The following is a 19,320-nucleotide window of genomic DNA, read 5'->3' as shown; positions in this document are numbered from 1 at the left end:
CAAGGATGAAAATCAAAAACAGCACAGAGGAAACACAGACTCTAGTGAAAGTTTTGTGGACTTGACAGACGTAACATTCTTCTGGTCCTGGTACCATTGCTCTACATGGGTCAGATTTAAAGGGATACTGTCATGGGAAAACATGTTGGTAAACATGCCCCAGGCAGTCTTCTTCAGCAGGATTTAGATTCGGCCAAATCCGAGTGTTTGGCCGAAACAAATCCAAGTTCCTTAAAATCATGTAACTTTACGTTCCTCGAACAAGGAAATTGTAAATGTGTTTTGTTTATGGGCTGTGTGCATGGTTCTTTTGCATATGCAAATTAGGTTTGTTCAGATTGGGTTTGGGATTCAGCTGAATCCTTCTTGAAAGATTCAGTATTTGGCCGAATCTCAGAATAGTGGATTCAATCTCAGAATAGTCATAAAACTGATTTTAGGAGTGGGCGTTTTGGGCAAGTTAAAGCAATGAATACAGAAGGATCTCACACACAACATATACATATTTGGCAATTTAAAACAGAAATACAATTTTATTTTCAAGGTGGCGGTTAAATGGGTTGCACATTTCCATTACCAGACAGTTTATTTTTATCATTTATTTAAAGAAAAGAAAAAAAAAGGAAAAAAATAGATATACCAAATAAGACATAGTGGTTTCCAAGGAAGAATTCTCCCAGAAAGATGTCATTGCAGTAGTAAAAAAGGCAAAAAGTCAATTGGCTTGTCGTGTAGATTTCGTTATATCAGGGAGGTGATGTTTGATCAGAGAATTTAGTTCAAAAGTCAAGCAGGTTGAATTGGGTCCTTTGAAAATATATTCACCTAATGTTTTATATAAAAAATCTTCAGCAGCAGGAATCTCTGGTGGGTTGGAGAAGTTAGTCGGCCTTCTCTGTTTTGGCGTCTTTTACCACAACCTCTGAAGATTTGCGCGAAGGTCCCTTTTCTGAGTTTGTGCCCCCCTGCCCACCCTCTGACACCCCTCCTGTTTTATTTGACATATGTTTTTCCAAGTAGTTCAACATCTCGCTTAGGACAGTCTGGAATGTGCTCAGTGCTGCGCATATGGCTGGCGTTCCAAAGCCGTGGGTGATCAAACTGCAAGGAAAGAGGAGAACAGTTAGGGGGATTCTCTATCAGTCAGAAATTCAAATGTGATTTTGTGCAACGAGTCGAGTTTTTTTATAGCACAAGTAACACATTTTAGTATCGATAAACTGGTGAGTCTGTGTAGAAGACAACGGCCATTGTATTTTCATAATTTAAGCAATTTTTCCATTTGGGGTTTCAAGGTGAATACAAAATTTGTCTGTCATCGATTAGAATGTGATTCCACTGTTTTTGCATGTTTTTAAGTGATTGTTTTCTTTAGGGATGCACCGAATCCAGGATTCAGTTCCGGATTCGGCCTTTTTCAGCAGACTTCGGATCCGGCCGAATCCTAATCCTAATTGCATATGCAAATTAGGGGTGGGGAGGGAAATCGTTGGACTTTTTGTCACAAAACAAGGAAGTAAAAATGATTTCCCCTTCCCACCCCTAATTTGCATATGCAAATTAGGATTAGGATTCGGTTCGGTATTCGGCCAAATCTTTCGCAAAGGATTCAGAGGTTTGGCCGAATCCAAATTAATGGATTCTGTGTTTTTTTTTCTACTTAGGAAAGGGTAGAGAAAGGTTTTTAATTTTATTTCCTAAGCAGAAGAACATCAGAGCAGCCTCTTTCTTGACAACTTCCTTGACTACTTGCTGGTCAGACTGGTGGGAAACTGACCAGCAGGTGGCGCTGTTGTAACAATATTCATTCATATTAACACTTGTATCCCTTAATATCTTTGAATTAAAAATAAATAAATAATGAATGCAAATGTAAAATAGCACCTTCATCATGTTTACATGTACTTGTTTTAAGGGTTTACTTATCCTTTAAAAAGAAGCCTCTAATTGATGCAGAAACTCTTTTCTTCTTTAAAGGGCATGTAAAGGCAAAAAAATAAAATCCCATTTTTACTTTCTTTAATGAAAAATAAACCGATCTCCAATATACTTTGATTAAAAAAATGTGCACCATTTTTATAAAAAAAACTGACTGTATGCAGTGAAATTCTTCCTTCATTTACTGCTGTGGATAGGAATTGTCCGACGGTCCCTAACTGCTCTGCAGGGAAACAATCATACTTATGAACAGCAGGGGGAGCCCCGGCCTTACTTCCCAGTCATGCAGAACTCAAGCAGCTTTGTTTGTTTCCCTGTTTTGATCATTTATGATGATCCCTAAGCAGCCCAGACCACACTGAGCATGTGCGTAGTCTTGCAAAGATGTATAACAAAGTTACAAGATGGTGACCCCCTGTGGCCAACTTTGAAAGCATAAATCATTTGTTTGATTAGGCTTGTGGTGCAGTAACTTCATGTTTATGTTTAGTATACAAAATACAGCATTTCTAGCCTTATTCTATTTTATACTTTACTTTCCCTTTAAGAGACAAAAAATATTGATTTTGCTCTTATTAAAACAATGGGGCACCTTCCTGGGCCTCATTTTTATCTCTGGCCATTGAATGTTTTCTATTAATTGGCGAAACACAGCACAAACCGAATAAGGCGTGACTCTAATCACCGATGACCTGAAAGATGGGAAATTTAGGTTTGCCGACGTTGCTCCATAATTTAATGGATTACAACAGGCGCGCTCCACCAATGAGGCAAATTGAGGCACTCGCCTCAGGCGGCAGCGCCCCCCTGGTTGCCAGGGGCGGCAAAAATGCCGCTCCTGGTAACTAAGAGCCGAATTTCCAGTTTTAAACCCAGAAATTCGGCTCTTCTGGTGCAGAGAGCGCAATTGCGACATGGACCCCCCGCCGAACCCCATCTGGCGCTGAAGGTGAGTGGCGTGGGGAGGCGGCAAAAACGAAGGCTGCCTCGGGCGGCAAATTGGGTAGGATCTCCCCTGATCACAAACGTTCCCTGACATTCATTTTATCTGAGCAAGTGATTTCAAATGGAATATATATATGTAAGGATGTGAAAATCTTAGACACCCTTACAGTTTACAGACAGGCACATCCCTAGTAATATGGACACCTCAGTGGGTCCTTATGGGGACCTTGTGCTTATGTAACCCCTGTAGTTCACACAGTGTACACCAGATGGCACTGTGCCAGAGTATAAAAGGTTTAGGAACCATGTGCTCTGGGTCCATTGCTTTAGCCCAACCAAGCAGGCTGGAAGGGAATGGGTAGTGCTGACCCTAGGCGCCTTGGCCTTAGTAATTAGACAGCTATACTCGTTTTATAGATCACTCTAGGAGTGATAGAGAGGATATTTAGTTGAGCAGCTCAAGGCTCCGCCGAGGAGATTAGAGGGATTAAGATCCCAGGGTATTACTGACCCAGAGTAAGGACTAAAGTGTTGAGATAGGGATGTCAGGAGTTCCCCTAGTCTGCCACTGGAAGATATCCTGAAAACCGGGCAATACCCATCACATGCTGTCAACTTACTCTCTGCTGTATATTCCCTAGCCTGTGGGGATTCAGCCTATATGTGCTGTGAGTATATGCTTCCTTTATGCTGCTGTGTATGTTCTATACTCCATTGTGGATCAATGTGCTAAATGATCTCTGGGCTATTGTTCAATAAATACTGTTCTTGGTTCAACTGTTAAAGAACTAATGGCGCCCATCATTGTGTTATCCCATCAGGTTACAGTTACACTACACCCTTACCTCCACCCCGTTGCGAGGGCTTACCCCTGAGAAAGAGAGCTCATCGGTGGTCTCAGCCCACCAAGGAAAGTAGCTAAACTGTCCTAGCACAAGTCAGTTTACTATAGCGCTACATATACATATATATAAAATATAAGGGCAAGGAAAATATTAAACCCAGACACAGTCGAGATATTCCAAGGCGGCTCTCGGCGCTGCTCAATAAGCTTCCTCCAAAATCAATCAATAACAAAAAAGATTACTTCGGGGACATATTCCGAGCAAAACTTTCTTTTGCATATACTTATTCAATGCCTGGCAGAAAAAAAATAAAAATTTCCTTGCAATCGGTGATAAATATTCAATATGATCTTTTTTTCCAGCAGAGCAAAAAAAACAAAGTTGTCTCATCAGGAATGCAGAAAAGCCGTTCTACTGAGCTCCAGATAACTTTTTTCTAAATCGATTTACAAAGTAAATTTTATATGTTTCTTTGAAAGCACGCCCCACCCTTTAGAACTTTCAGAATTTTGAATTTCAGGGTTTTGTTTTTTCAGGGACCATAACTTACCTGAAATGCGTTAAATGCCTCTGAATGTCGTGATCTAGAATTGGCGTCGGTCTGGAGGATCCCAGGGGTGATCTGTCCTGGCTGAGAAGGTCTTGGAATTCTTTACAAATTTGTCTGAATTTTAAAGAAATAATTACAAGCAGTGAGCATTAAAAATATATTTGCATTAAATAAGTACAAATTATATATATATTTTAGCCTTTTAATTAAGGCAAGAGTTTGACCAATTAAATGGCTCCAATGGAAGGATCAGGCTTTTGAGAAGTGGGCAGCATAAACCCTAATATTAAAATGTATTATGAATATAAATATTCAGGAGAAGCTTTGCTTACTTTGTAGCTAGGATCATCTTCTTCCTTGCTGTCTGTTCTTTCTGCTCCATGTGTTGTCTGGCCAAGTGCTCCCCCACGGCCTTTGCTGGAAATTCTGTTTCGCACGTGTACCCAAAATCTCTGGCCAAATGCAAAGCTTCTCCTACAACGAAGAAGGAAAGCGCGGGAATTATACACTGATCATTTTTAATCAATGCATTCTATGCACTAAGAAAAACAAAATTCATTTGAACAGATTAGCCCCACCCCTGAGGAGCTTTGAGCAACTGCCACAGTCTAAATGTCAGGGTGTGATAGAGACTGCCCCTTAGGAACATCACTGCAGGTCATCAGTGGTTTTCTGCTTCGAAGTAACTCACAACAAATTATGTTGACATGGAGTACTGATATATGTGCCTCATCTGCTGCTTTAAATACCATACATGGGGACGTATTTGAATGTTTTAAAGGAGAAGTAAAGCTACCAAAGCAGTTTATTGACAATAGATTAGCGCAATAGTGCAAGCTATCAGACTATATTTATTCTGCAGAATGTTTTACCATAAGTAAACAGCTCTAAAAGTTCTCTGTTTGTGTAGGATAGCAGCTGCCATATTAGCTTGCTGTGACATCACTTCCTGCCTGAGTCTCTCCCTGCTCACTCATATCTCTGGGTTTAGATTACAGCAGGGTGGGAAGGAGGGAGGGGTAGAGGGAGGGGGGAGGAGCAAACTGAGCATGCTCAAGCCCTAGCCCTGGAGGTTTAAGTGAGGGGGGAAGGGAGGGGGAGAGGCGTAAACTGAGCATGTTCAAGCCCTAGCCCTGGAGGTTTAAGCTGAAAACAGGAAGTCTGATACAGAAGCCCATGAGTACACAATAGAAGGAAAGAAATATGGTTCTTCTTTTGACAGAGGATTCAGAACAGCATTACTTTGAGGGGTTACTGGTGTATTTATATAGACCTTTCTGATAAAGGTTACTTAATTTTAGCCTTTCCTTCTCCTTTAAAGGCTTTTCCAACATGATAGGAAATCCATGTACTTGACATCCATCTGACCCCAGCCACTGATATTTATAATATTTATAGGTAAGGAAGGTTTCTCCTCTAAGTATTGATGCACACTGCATGCATGATATAGTCAAAGTGTGTGGATGCTTCTTCTAATTAGTGATTATCTCTTGACACTTCTGTGTTTTCTACTATGTGGCAATAGTTTGGGGAATGCTCTTTCCTTTTTAATCAGGATAATATCCCTGTACTCAGAACAAAGTTAGTATAAAATGGTTTTGCAGAGATGGGAGTGGAAGAACTTGACTGGACTGCACAGATCTCTGGCTTCAACCCAAATGAACCTCTATGGGATTGAACTGGAATGTCAACTACAAGCCACACCTGATCCCCCATCATCAAACTCATTATTCACTAGAAACAAATTCCACCAAAAATGTCCCAATATGTAGTGGCAGCTTGTCCAGAAGAGGGTGTAGTGGAACATGTAAATAGGGTAACCGTAAAAACTACGATAACAATATGAGAGTCTATTGCATGAGATAACAAGAAGAAAGAGCCCTCTGTGCATACAAACGCTTAGTAAAAACATTCCCGAATGCAAGAAAGACGATGGAACTACTGCGGAGATCATGGTACAGGGTCTACAAGGATCAACCTGAACCTCAGTTGTTAAAAGAAAATGCTGGGACTTGTAGTTTAGCAGCAGCTGCCAGAGAGGCACAGGTTGCAGATTATATTTCTACATGAGTCAAAACTGTAGATATTCTTTTATATTTAAGAAAAGATAAAGCGGGATACGCCACTTGCTACCTCATTTTATTTGCCTTCGTAATATAATGCTCCATTGAGAAGTCGCCACTTTTATTGCTTGTTGCGCATCACTCATTTATTTTTATGGCTGAGCCTATACGAGGGCTTCATCGCACAATCATATAATCAGATAGAAACTATAGAAATTTACGAGGACTTTTGCCACTAACACGTTGTTATATTTTCAATGCTCTGTCTCTACAGGAAAGCAATTTGTGTTTCAATCAAGGGTGCCGTTCCTAAGAACATGTGATTTACTGCTGATAAGGGAAATCTATTCATTCGATGGATTTAGAAATCTTTTAAGTGTAAGCCATACCCTATTCTATTGAGCTTACAATCTAAATGTTGGTGAAATTCAAAGACTTAAATATTTATTATGGTAAAAGGAGGTCCAGCACGTGCCTTGGTGGCCCAATGGAATGGCGATTGATGCCTAGTTTCAAATACGTTGAACAGACTGGGGCAAATTCAAAGAAGGGCGAATTTTCTCCTGCGAAGGCTTCACCGTACTTCGTGCCAATTTCGCCAGGTGCAACTTTCTCTAGCGTTAATTCGTCAGCGCGAACTTTCGCTAACGTTCATTTCTGCCCAGCGAAACTTCATTAGTACTCTTACGCTTAGGTCAATTAGAATAGGGTGGGTACATATAGGTCATATATATATATGTCTTTATTAGAGATGTTGGTGCAAATGCATGAAGTGATCCTCTAATGTCCTAGACTTGAGCCCACCCTTAAAACTAATGTGGCATGCCCCTCAAAACATTTTTAAGTTACGACTTTTAAAGACAATCCCACTTTAAAGTGTGATAAAACGCCAGCATAATTTTTCTTATTTTCCGGCATACAGGATATGATGTCACTGACATAAGACTGAGGAGGATGAAGCTTCATCTTATCAGTTCACCAGGTCTAAGTTGGTGAACGAAACTCTTGGTAAAAAGGGGTAACGTTCTGTAAAACTCACACTTTAGTGAATTTGTGGAGTAACGATCGTGAGCCTGAGAGAAAATGCACCTGGTGAAAGGGCGTAAAACTACTGTAGCGGTGGTCTCTTTTTGCTAGCGAATTGTCCTCTACACCTGTTAGTAAGATTGGATTTCTGGCAAATTTTCGCTAGCGACGGCCACTCCGCCCTTTTGAAAATCTGTCCAATTATCTCCACCAAGGTTTAGGTGGCGTAAAATACAAATTGCTGGGATGCTCTGTAACATCTCATTTCAACAGTAATTTCAGGCTCATTTCAGAATTACAAAAGTGATAAAACAACCAAAATTCAATACATTATAATTTTACTCATCGCTATGGAGTCACATGGTCAGTCTATGTATGGAGTCCAACCAATGGTCCTCCAGGTCTCATTCAGATATAGATTGAGGCAGGTGGAAAACATCAATTCAAAGCTCAGCACAAGCCCCCTTGTTATCTGAACGTGGACTCAGGGACAGTTGTTTGGACCACTTTACCAAAAACATCCATCCATGAATGATATATAATTATCTGTACATTTATTACATTATACATACAAACATGTCTGTACAAGGATTTACAAGCTTGGAACCTTTGTCCCCCTCCAGTAATTATTAGATTAGGGTTCCTGTCAAGGGGTCCTTGGGGTTGAAGAACAACAATATAAAGGGCACAGGCTGAAAAATTTATTTCACACTCACCTTCTACCAGTGAAGTCAAAAGAGTAACATTGGCAGCTTTTCTCCTTCCAGCTGGTAAGTTTAAACCCAGTCTGTCAAGTTTCTCTCTCAAACAGCGGCCTCCATTTTTGGATTTTGCTCTATAGGAAATAAAATAAATTGGCTTTAGAAGCTTTCTCATAGCCTGGCTGGAGGAACAAGGGTCATCTAATCTTGTTCTTCTGGTCTGTCTACTTTTACTAACAGATATGATATTGATGCCTCAAATGGAATTAACTAAAGGCTTCGGTTTGAGATTCTGGTTTTGGTTTTTGGACATTCCTGATGTCCACAATCAGATAACACTTCACCATTTGGCTTAGATATGAAGAACTGAAAGTCAATGCCAAACCACAGAAGGATTAGAAAGCATTGAAGATCCATGGCAGATAATATAAAAACATTAATATTTACATCATCTTTTTCTACTTGCAGCTGAATGGAAAATCTAAGCTTCTGGTAGTTCTAAAACTAGCATTGTCCCATCACCCTCATTTCCACCCTCTTCCTTCCTACCTTACTCTACTAATAGAAAGAAGCTTAAATTGTTTGCTCACCATTTGTGGTTTGAGTGAGTGAAATCCACTCCCCAAAACTAAAGGAGCTGAAAGCTATTATGAAACTGGGTGATGTTGTGTCAGTTCATAAGAATATGTACAGAACCTCAAGTCAAGTAAATGAATACATTCTACACATTATTATTATTATTATTATTATTATTATTATTATTATTATTATTATTATTATTATTATTATTATGGGTTATTCACTACAAAAAGTTCTTGAAAAAAATTTGCACCCACATTCAAAGAACTCTATTGGATAGTGTCACATGATATATCTGACTGTGAGAAGGAAAACTCTATTCTAAGAGTAGACTCTTAGACACACTAGAGAAACATTAGGGGACCGATGCTATACCTTCTCAATATGCCCCCTAGTAGAGAAGCATTGAGGCATTCTGGTGGCGAAAGGCGTCTTTTCACTTCTGCTATGGTGACTTTGTACTTAGAGGTGGAGCTCAGAAGGGATAGACGTCCAGGAACAGAGCAGAAGAGATCAGTAGGATTGACCACACAGGTGCCACCTAGAGACGGGATCAGGAACATGACAATAAATTGTTATTCAGAATGGGAAAGGGGATTCCAATATTATTTAGCCTGGTATTTGCCAACAGCGGGTAACTAGTACAAACAATTTACACCACATGAGTTACAACAAAAAATATACATTTTAATGTACATATTTCATTGGTGAATTAAGCTAAATGAGAACTCATTCATGTTCTTTAGAATGATGCAATGCAATGAAACACAAATATCTAATTAAAGGAGAAGTAAAGCCTAACTAAAGAAGTAGCTAGAAATATTGAACATTATGTTTTGTGCTTCTGAAGCAGCCCAAGGCAACCACAGCCCTTTAGCAGTTAAGATCTGTGTCTCCAAAGATGCCCCAGTAGCTCCCCATCTTCTTTTCTGCTGATTCACTGCACATGCTCTGTGCTGCTGTCACTTACTGAGCTTAGGGACCCACTCACAATATACAGTACACATAGAATAGAAATGTCACAATATAAGGCTGATTAGTAATTAATACACATAATTACTACATGGCAGCACAGAAACCAGTGCAATTAGCATCAGAATTGAATAATCAGCAAACCTGTAGCATCAGCTTATATTACAGCCAGGGAAGCTCATTTTCTGCTGGATAATTAGTGACGAGCCCTAAGCTTAGCTTCTCAACAGCCAATCAGAGCCCACTGAGCATGTGAGTGTCACAGACACTTTCCAAGATGGTGACCCCCTGTGACAAGTTTGAAGTCCTGGATCATTGCTGCTATTGACAAGCTCAAACTTTAGCCTCGTGCAATAAGTTCAATATGTAAAATATGGCATTTTTAGACATATTGATTTTTATGGTTTATAGTGTTTATAGGAGATTATGCTGCTCTATCTTTAAATTTGGCTAAACTTAATCATCCAAAACTATTTGTCCTTCAGAAGCAGATTGCACAACAAGGAACCCTAAATGTGATGTTTCACTGAGTTTCACTAACTTAATAACTGTGCCGCAAGTGAAAAAAAAGCTAAATATTTGGATAACTCGGCCGTCTGTTGTAGAAGCCCCTATAATCTCCTTCTCCTCGGTTTTAAGGTTTTAATAAACAGACATGTTCTTCAAGCTTTTGCCATCACACCCTCCCCATGCAACAGCCCTAAAGATTCCAACTGCAAAGATGAACCCATTTATTTATATGTACAGAAGTGAAAAACACAATGTTATGGGTGACCCACAGCATATCAGGTAGCGACATATAGGCCTGAATTAACTGCCAAGGAATGGTGTGACGACTGTCTTTTCATTAGCAAGGTCTTCTCATTAGTTTGGTCTTCCCATGAGAAAGGATAAATACTTCCATTTGCAAAAATAAACATATAATATACCCAGACTAGGCAATGCAATATCTTAGGTGTCCCAGAGCATGTCAGGTGAGGACTTATAGGTCAGTATGGATGTAGAATTCACTGCCAAGGAATGGGATGACGTGTAGATGTTTGCCCATAACCATGGTCTTCTCATTCGCAAGACCATCCAGTTTAGGTTCTAAGGTAAAGTTGGGTTGGTTGTAGGGAAGCACCGAATCCAGGATTCGGTTCGGGACTCGGCCAGTATTCGGCCTTTTTAAGCAGGATTCGGATTCGGCCGAATCCTTCTGCTAGACCGAACCGAATCCGAATCCTAATGTGCATATGTAAATAAGGGGCAGGGAAGGAAATCACGTGACTTTTTGCCTCAAAACAAGGAAGTAAAAAAAAATTCCCCTTCCCACCCCTAATTTGCAAATGCAAATTAGGGTTCGGATTCGGACAAATTTTTGACAAAGTATTCAGGGGTTCGGCCGAATCCAAAAAAGTGGATTCAGTGCATCCCTAGTTGGTTATAGATATTAATATTGACACTTATAAATTCATTCTACTAACAATCATTTAAACATACGAAAATTAAATTGAATCTTATTGTGTTGTTTTGCCACCAAATTGTATTTATGCTAGTATTTATTAATACCAAGAGCAAATCAGTCAAAAATGAAGAATTGTTTCAGGGACACTATGGGAAATTACCTCCTATTAAAGTTTTTCATCCAGGGATTTCAACATCTCTAACCAGCCAACAAGTCATCATGTGAACCCCAGATGTTGATGATCATAAATTACATTTCCCATTATCTATAACCTTTTGCCAGACAACGATCTTAGGAAACAAGAACCTTGTGCTTCCACTCTGTAAATACAAGTTTTAATGGCTGCCTCAACCACTTCTTGGTCATATAATCTAATGCCGTGGTTATTGGACTTTTTTTGTTGAAGCCTCCCTTATGGGGCGAATGTTCGGTCAGGGTCACTTAGAACATTTACCGATTACATTATGTAGGAAATATTTCAGTATCAGCCATTCAACCATAGATCCAGGAATTTTAAAATAAGTGTTGGACTCAACTACCTTCATGTAGGGTTATCCAGAAACCCATTATCCAAAAAGCTCGGAATTACGGAAAGGCCATCTTCTATAAAATCTATTTTATTTAAATAATACAATTTTTTATTTCTCTGTTATATTAAACCAGTGCCTGGAACTTGATCCCAACTAAGATATAATTAATCCTTATTGGAATCAAACCCAAATTGGGTTGATTTTTTGTTTAGTAGATTTAAGGTATGAAGATCAAAATTATGGAAAGATCCGTTATCCTGAAAACCCCAGGTCCAAAGCATTCTAGATAACAGTTTCTATACCTGCATAAAAAAACACAGACGCTTCTTAAATCACTCCCTAATTAGTCACCAAACCCCCACAATTTGGAAACCACTGGGTTACTTTACTATGGTAGAACCCAAGTACATCTAAATGCAAAGGGTTACACCAATCAGCCCTTCTGTGGGAAAGTCTCATGTTTCTATCTTCATTTCAGGTCCTTCACAGAGATCTGAGAAGGTTCTTGAGAAAGGGCAAGGGAAGCAACATCCATAATATTGACTATGTTTTATAACTAATGATTGCTTAAAGCTTTATAACAGATAGATTGACAGGACCTGCCCAACATAAGGCTGAAAGGTCTCCTTTCTGTATAGTTTTTATCATTCAGGAATCATTTGATTGGTTACCCGTGGTTAGAAAGACAAAGAGAGACAGGCAGAAAGAGTCATACAGAGAGGTTATTTTGTTTTTGAGACTGCATAGACACAGTCAAACACGCCCCTACACACATATGTGTACTTTAAAGTTGAAATCGGCAGAAATTCGCATTTTTAATTTATTTTTTGGTCTCGACACCTACTTTGAAGACAACTGCTCACTATATATTTTTAATGTACATGAATGACAATAGCCCTGTGAAATAAATCATGAACAAGCCCACAAAAGAATCACGCTGGCAACAAAAATCACATCGCTGAAGGCAACGTCTCCACTGCAGCTCGATGCTGTCTGCATTGATGGAATTTATTATTTACTACGTCTATGGGAAAGGAATAAGCTGGCTCCTCGGCAAGGCACAGCTTCTCCTCGCCATTGTACGGTGATAAGGAGGTAATAATTACTTCCGTCGAGGACAGTAAAAAAATCGTGGGATTTGGGGATTAAATTCCTACAGCATCGGAGGTGGATAAATTGAGGCTGAAAAAGAGAGGCCACGCTCAAAAAGTGCTGCATTCTCAGTAGGGATGTCGCGGACTGTTCGCCCGCAATTTGGGTTCGCCTTAGCTGGCGCTTATTTTTGACCTCTCACCCCAGACCAGCAGATACATGGAAGCCAATCAGGAAGCTCTCCCTCCTGGACCACCCCCACACCCCCTGGACCACTCCCCTTCCATATATAAACTGAAGCCCTGCAGCGTTTTTTCATTCTGCCTGTGTGTGCTTGGAAGAGCTAGTGTAGGGAGAGAGCTGTTTAGTGATTTGAGGGACAGTTGATAGTAACTTTGCTGGCTAGTAATCTACTTGATACTGCTCTGTATTGTAGGGACAGAACTCTGCAGGGATTTGAGGGACATTTTAGGTTAGGTAGATTTGCTGGCTAGTAATCTACCTTCTACTGCAGTGCTCTGTATGTAGCTGCTGTGGGCACTGCTGCTGATCTCTCATCTGCTGACTGCTGCCTGTAACCCAATAGTCCTTGTAAGGACTGCTTTTATTTTATTTTTTGTTTTTTTACTTTGCTACTATAAGAGCCCAGTGCTATTAGTCTAGCTGTGTTGGGGAGTGGGACTGGTGTGCTGCTCCTAGTAGTTCAGCACCAACCAGAGTAATTTTTTTTTTTTTAATATATATATATATATTGTTTTATTTTACTTATCTTACTGTTCTTTAACGTGTCCAGTGCTGTTTGCTGTTCTTCATAGTAGTGCACCAATAGTAGTGCACTTGCAGGCATTGTTTGCCCAGTGTGTTCTTCAAACAACTGCCATCTAGCTGTGTGAGCTTGTTCACATTCTGTCTAAATATCAATAATAATACCGTCTCCAGAAACACCACCTGAGTGACGTTTTCCAAGCAGCAATAATATATTCCGTATCCACTGCTTTAGTATATACGTTGACCTTGCAGACATTGTTTGCCCAGTTTGTTCTTCAAACAACTGCCGCCTAGCTGTGTGAGCTTTTTCACATTCTGTCTAAATATCAATAATAATACCGTCTCCAGAAACACCACCTGAGTGACGTTTTTCAAGCAGCAATAATATATTCCGTATCCACTGCTGTAGTGTATACGTTGACCTTGCAGACATTGTTTGCCCAGTGTGTTCTTCAAACAACTGCCACCTAGCTGTGTGAGCTTGTTCACATTCTGTCTAAATATCAATAATAATACCGTCTCCAGAAACACCACCTGAGTGACGTTTTCCAAGCAGCAATGATATATTCCGTATCCACTGCTGTAGTGTATACGTTGACCTTGCAGACATTGTTTGCCCAGTGTGTTCTTCAAACAACTGCCACCTAGCTGTGTGAGCTTGTTCACATTCTGTCTAAATATCAATAATAATACCGTCTCCAGAAACACCACCTGAGTGACGTTTTCCAAGCAGCAATAATATATTCCGTATCCACTGCTGTAGTGTATACGTTGACCTTGCAGACATTGTTTGCCCAGTGTGTTCTTCAAACAACTGCCGCCTAGCTGTGTGAGCTTTTTCACATTCTGTCTAAATATCAATAATAATACCGTCTCCAGAAACACCACCTGAGTGACGTTTTCCAAGCAGCAATAATATAATCCGTATCCACTACTGTATACATTGCCCTTGCAGACATTGTTTGCCCAGTCTTTAACCAAGTGCCACCTAGCTGTGTGAGCTTTTTCACATTCCGTGTCCAGAAACATCACCTGAGTGACGTAGTGTGATTTCTGCCCTTTACAGCACAAAACGCAGCGCTGTGTCAACAATGTATTTTTCAGATACATTTTTGCCCTTGATCCCCCTCTGGCATGCCACTGTCCAGGTCGTTGCACCCTTTAAACAACTTTAAAATCATTTTTCTGTCCAGAAATGTCTTTTCTAGCTTTTAAAATTCGCCTTCCCATTCAAGTCTATGGGGTTCGCGACGTTCGCGAACCGTTCGCATTTTTGACGCAAGTTCGCGAATATGTTCGCGAACATTTTTTCCGACGTTCGCTACATCCCTAATTCTCAGTTGGCAATGAATGGGTGATGGGCACAATTGGGTATACATTACTCTATTAAGATGTGTTATGTCTTCCGTTGAAGAAAACACCGATAAAGCCTGACACTGCCGGGGGTCATTAACCCGACAGTTTAACAATGAGGCTACAATTATAGCACAACCCACCCACTTGTTCTGGCCACCAGTTATTGGCTTTCTGTAACAACTGTCAGGACGTAGCATGAGTCCAGCCATATTGGACTTGATGTATCCTACTTTTTATGAGCAACTCCGGGCATGCAAAAGGGGCACTTCAGTGTGAATTTTTAAACATCTCATTGTTATTCTGGAATCTTCGTTGGCATTGTCAAAGAAATGACAGGTTGGTGATTCATTGGCTGTATATTTAATGCGTCCCTTCAAGACGAAGGAGGGGAAAAAACATCTGTCCCAAAGACTTTAAGCTCTGTACCAAAGGACTTGGAAATAGTTTCTAAGGCAAAGATCCTATGGGCTTCCAAATCTCACCATTGGGTTATCATGAAGGACTTTGCCACACTGACGTGCCTTGACTTTGTTCATTAGTCTGAAGATCCCAATGTCTTAGATCTTCTCAGTTACACTCTGACTATTTACCCAGGGAAGAGTGGCTCCGTGTCTCATATTAATGTGTTCCCTTGTTTGTATTCTGTCACCAGCTAATAAACACAATGTATTATTCACTTGACTAGCTGTGTTATCCTTCTCTGACTGCTAGGCCTCAAGCTACAGCTCAGCTCTGGCATCTGTTAGGGTGTTTGGAGCCAACCAAGGCCTTTCAATGAAACCAATTGGAAGTGGCTCAAAGCTCAGAAACTGACACAGGAGTCGCATAACTGCTACCGGTCCTCAGTCCATGGTTTGGACAATGGAGCTCTCCAACCAGTTTACTGGTCACAGTTCCACTTTAAACATTGCTCTGCCATATTGAAGAAAAGAAGGTCAACCAATGTAGGCAAAGAAATTCACAGAAGATTCAGCATAAATAAGCAATATATAGAGTGCATCCTTCATAAGAATCTTTTTGTAATGATGTATATATATATATATATATATATATATATACATCGTAGCTCATAACAAGGTTACAAATATATAGAAACATTGGGGTGTCACCCTGCTTTAGTTCCAGGGGTACCCAGGGTACAAATAAGCACTCACCCCAAATCTTCCCCTAACTTGCCTTCAGACTGGGCTCCCTTAGATCATAACAAGGTTACAGATATATAGAAACATTGGGGTGTCACCCTGCTATAGTTCCAGGGGTACCCAGGATACAAATAAGCACTCACCCCAAATCTCCCCCTAACTGACCTTCAGACTGGGCCCCCTTAGGTCATAACAAGGTTACAGATATATAGAAACATTGGGGTGTCACCCTGCTATAGTTCCAGGGGTACCCAGGATACAAATAAGCACTCACCCCAAATCTCCCCCTAACTGGCCTTCAGACTGGGCCCCCTTAGCTGATAACAAGGTTACAGATATATAGAAACATTGGGGTATTACCCTACACTCTTTTCTCCATATGCCACAAGTGCAAGTAAATGGCTTATGCCTTTGTCCATAGGATAATCAGTGTGGCAACTCAGTGGCAGGAGCAGTAATGGCTGAAGGCCAAGCAAGAGAGAAGGGTCTGTTTTGTTTAATCAAAATAAGATCTGACACGGCTCCCAGATAGAAATAAATGCAACGCCACTTCACTGTCAGTCACCTCGAAGCGATTTGACAATCGCAAGATCTTCTTAAACGAAAAGAGTTCAGATCATATTAATTCCCCAAAAATGTTTTGATTCAAAGTAGTTTGTAGTTTATTTTGCCCTGGGCGATCGGAGAGGGGGAAAAAAGGGAGTGATTGTTTATAGTCCTGTCCTCTTCCTGGCCTAGAGGCTAGAACAGTATTTAAGCTTTTTTGAAATTTGCCTGGGGCCTGTGGGCTTTATGATCACAGGCTAATGGCAACTTTTTTTTTTTAAGGAGTTTGCCATTTAGATTAGGTGAAACAAAAGGGGCAAATGTCATCATGTTTCCCTTTTATCCCAATATTTTAGAGGGAGACTCTTAAAAAAAAAAACTCTTAGGGTAAGTTATATCCAAACACTGATCTAAAGACGGCGGGGGCCAAGAGTGATTTAAAAAAAAAAAAAAAGATTTTTTTTTTAATGATTAAAAAAAATCCACCGACGACTCCTGTAAATAACAGATTCGTCTCTTCGGTAATTTTCTTTTGAAAGAAAAAAAAAATGGAATGTGTGAATATTCAAGTAGGGCAAGAAGCTGCACTCTGTATGAACAACATTAATATGATCTCTGCAGAGTTGGGTATTCGGCCTTATTAACATATCAAAGGAGATGCCCTCAGGCTGGGAGAAGCCATCGATACACAGGCACTAGGTACAGTCAGGATTATTGGGAGTGATGATTGGTGTTACAAAGGCTGCAGGCGAAAATCCTCCACTGCTTTTTGCTTTTTTTTTAAACAGGAACTGAAGGCAGGAGGAGCTTGGCGTCTGCTTTGCTGCAATATAGTTTATATAAACTGGGATTAGATCAACTAGATACAGATATTGGACCTGTTATCCAGAATGCTCGGGACCTGGGGTTTTCCGTATAACGGATCTTTTCGTAATTTTGGTCTTCATGCCTTAAGTCTACTAGAAATTAATTTAAACATTAAATAAACCCAATAGGCTGGTTTTGCTTCCAATAAGACTAATTGGGGCTAATTTATCAACACTGGGCAAATTTGCCCATGGGCTGTTACCTATAGCAACCAATCAGTGATCAGCTTTTTAAAGCCAGCTGCAAGAAGAACAATGAATGCAGCAATCTGATTGGTTGCTATAGGTAACAGCCCATGGGCAAATTTGCCCAGTGTTGATAAATGAGCCCCATTATATCTTAGTTGGGATCAAGTACAATGTACTGTTTTATTATTACAGAGAAAAAGGAAATACGTTTTAAAAATTTGGATTATTTGGATAAAATGGAGTCTATGGGAGACAGCCATTCCATAATTCGGAGCATTCTGGATATCGGGTTTCCGGATAAGGGATCCTATACCTATTGAAAAAGGGACTAATGCTCCCTTCCATCCTGTGGGGGTGTCCAACAAACAGGGACACCTTACGCGTTTTGCACCTATGATTAAGCACCGGTAGGTACGAAATGCGCAAGGTGGGTCGTTGAGGGTTCTGTATGTAAACAATTTTATTATGTGAATCGAATAAAACTGGATTTTTATGGATCTTGAGCTACGGGTTATAATTGTTATAAATTACGCATAAGTTGTGCCTTGGGAACTGGGGCAATATCCCAGTAGAATATTGCCCAATATAGACCGGCAACTATTTACTCTCCCAATGGCAGTGGTGTAACTAGATGTTACTGGGCCCCACAGCAAATTCAAGTTTGGGTCCCAAAACATTGCTAAAGGCCCCCATACAGAAGTTGGCAGCTTATTGACCCGTGTGTGGGGCCATCCAACGGGGTTCCCCTACCGATATCTGGACGAAAGTTGGGCAGATGCCAATCGGGCAGGGTAAAAAATCCCGTTGTATCATGGCCACATCTGTTTGCTAACGTGGCCCTGCAATCCGACCGCCTGTATGGCCTCATTCTGGTCCAATCGTTGGGCCCTAGGACCCCTGATTGGATCAGCCCGATATCGCCCACCTCAATGTGGGCATATTGGGGAGAGATCTGCTTGTTTGGTGATATCCCTGTGTATGGCCATCTTAAGTTGACCAGTTCTACCCAGGTATGTTGAAGTTGCCCATTAATAAGACAATGGGGAAGACACCAAAGAACTCACTGTTACCTTGACATCCCATGAAATTATTGTTTCTAGACCCTTCAACCTAGAACAGGGGTCTCCAATGATTTTTGACTATTTGGTAGGCCCGATGTGGACTGGCAGCCTACAAGAATGTCTATTTGGCAGTACAGATGGTTGTTATGCAACCAAAACTTGCCTCTAAACCAGGAATTCAAAAATAAGCCCTTGTTTTGAGGCCACATCAAAGAGGTTGGATGTTGCTCATGAGCCACTGGTTGGAGATCAGTGACCTAGAGGATGGATCACCTTTAGGATATATTATCAACCAGAGAACAGAAGATATCGATCTTATAATAAATATTGAAAGAATTGGTTAATAACATTCCATGTATATAAGTCAACAAAACTGCATTATTCTATGTGGATAAGGAGGCTAATTTATTCTGGGAATGCTTTAGCTGATGCCTAATAAATCAGTACAGCCATTACTTTCTCTGTCTTTAACCCTTTAATAAAACTGCTGCTCCAGCCTCATACACAAAAGGAGACCCACCACACTGTGTATTGCCTCCCCAAATACTAATGTAATTAATAAGGCATATACTTTGTATAATTCCCCATATGAAAGTGTAAGTGGCTCCTACCTAGGCAAAACGACACCATTCATATAGAGATTTACACCAATCCTTGCAGGGAATGAATATTAGAATTAAATAATTGGAGGAAATGAGAAGAAA

At 40.3% G+C, this 19,320-nt stretch overlaps 1 protein-coding gene across 1 annotated transcript in view; it reads right to left on the bottom strand.

Annotated features, from left to right (window-relative positions):
* Positions 1–513: 513 nt before the first annotated feature.
* Positions 514–19,320, bottom strand: part of tfap2d.S (transcription factor AP-2 delta S homeolog) — a 31,098-nt gene continuing 12,291 nt past the window's right edge. The window contains exons 4-8 of the mRNA XM_041565096.1: positions 9,023–9,188; positions 8,084–8,202; positions 4,611–4,752; positions 4,279–4,392; positions 514–1,101 (exon numbers count right to left, since the gene is read on the bottom strand). Coding sequence (XP_041421030.1) covers positions 882–1,101; positions 4,279–4,392; positions 4,611–4,752; positions 8,084–8,202; positions 9,023–9,188 — 761 coding nt within the window. The 3' untranslated portion in view covers positions 514–881. The remainder of the gene's footprint in view (positions 1,102–4,278; positions 4,393–4,610; positions 4,753–8,083; positions 8,203–9,022; positions 9,189–19,320) is intronic.

This window comes from Xenopus laevis, chromosome 5S, assembly GCF_017654675.1.
Source record: "Xenopus laevis strain J_2021 chromosome 5S, Xenopus_laevis_v10.1, whole genome shotgun sequence".
NCBI classification, from domain to species: domain Eukaryota; kingdom Metazoa; phylum Chordata; class Amphibia; order Anura; family Pipidae; genus Xenopus; species Xenopus laevis.
This window is presented reverse-complemented; position numbering and strand designations above follow the sequence as displayed.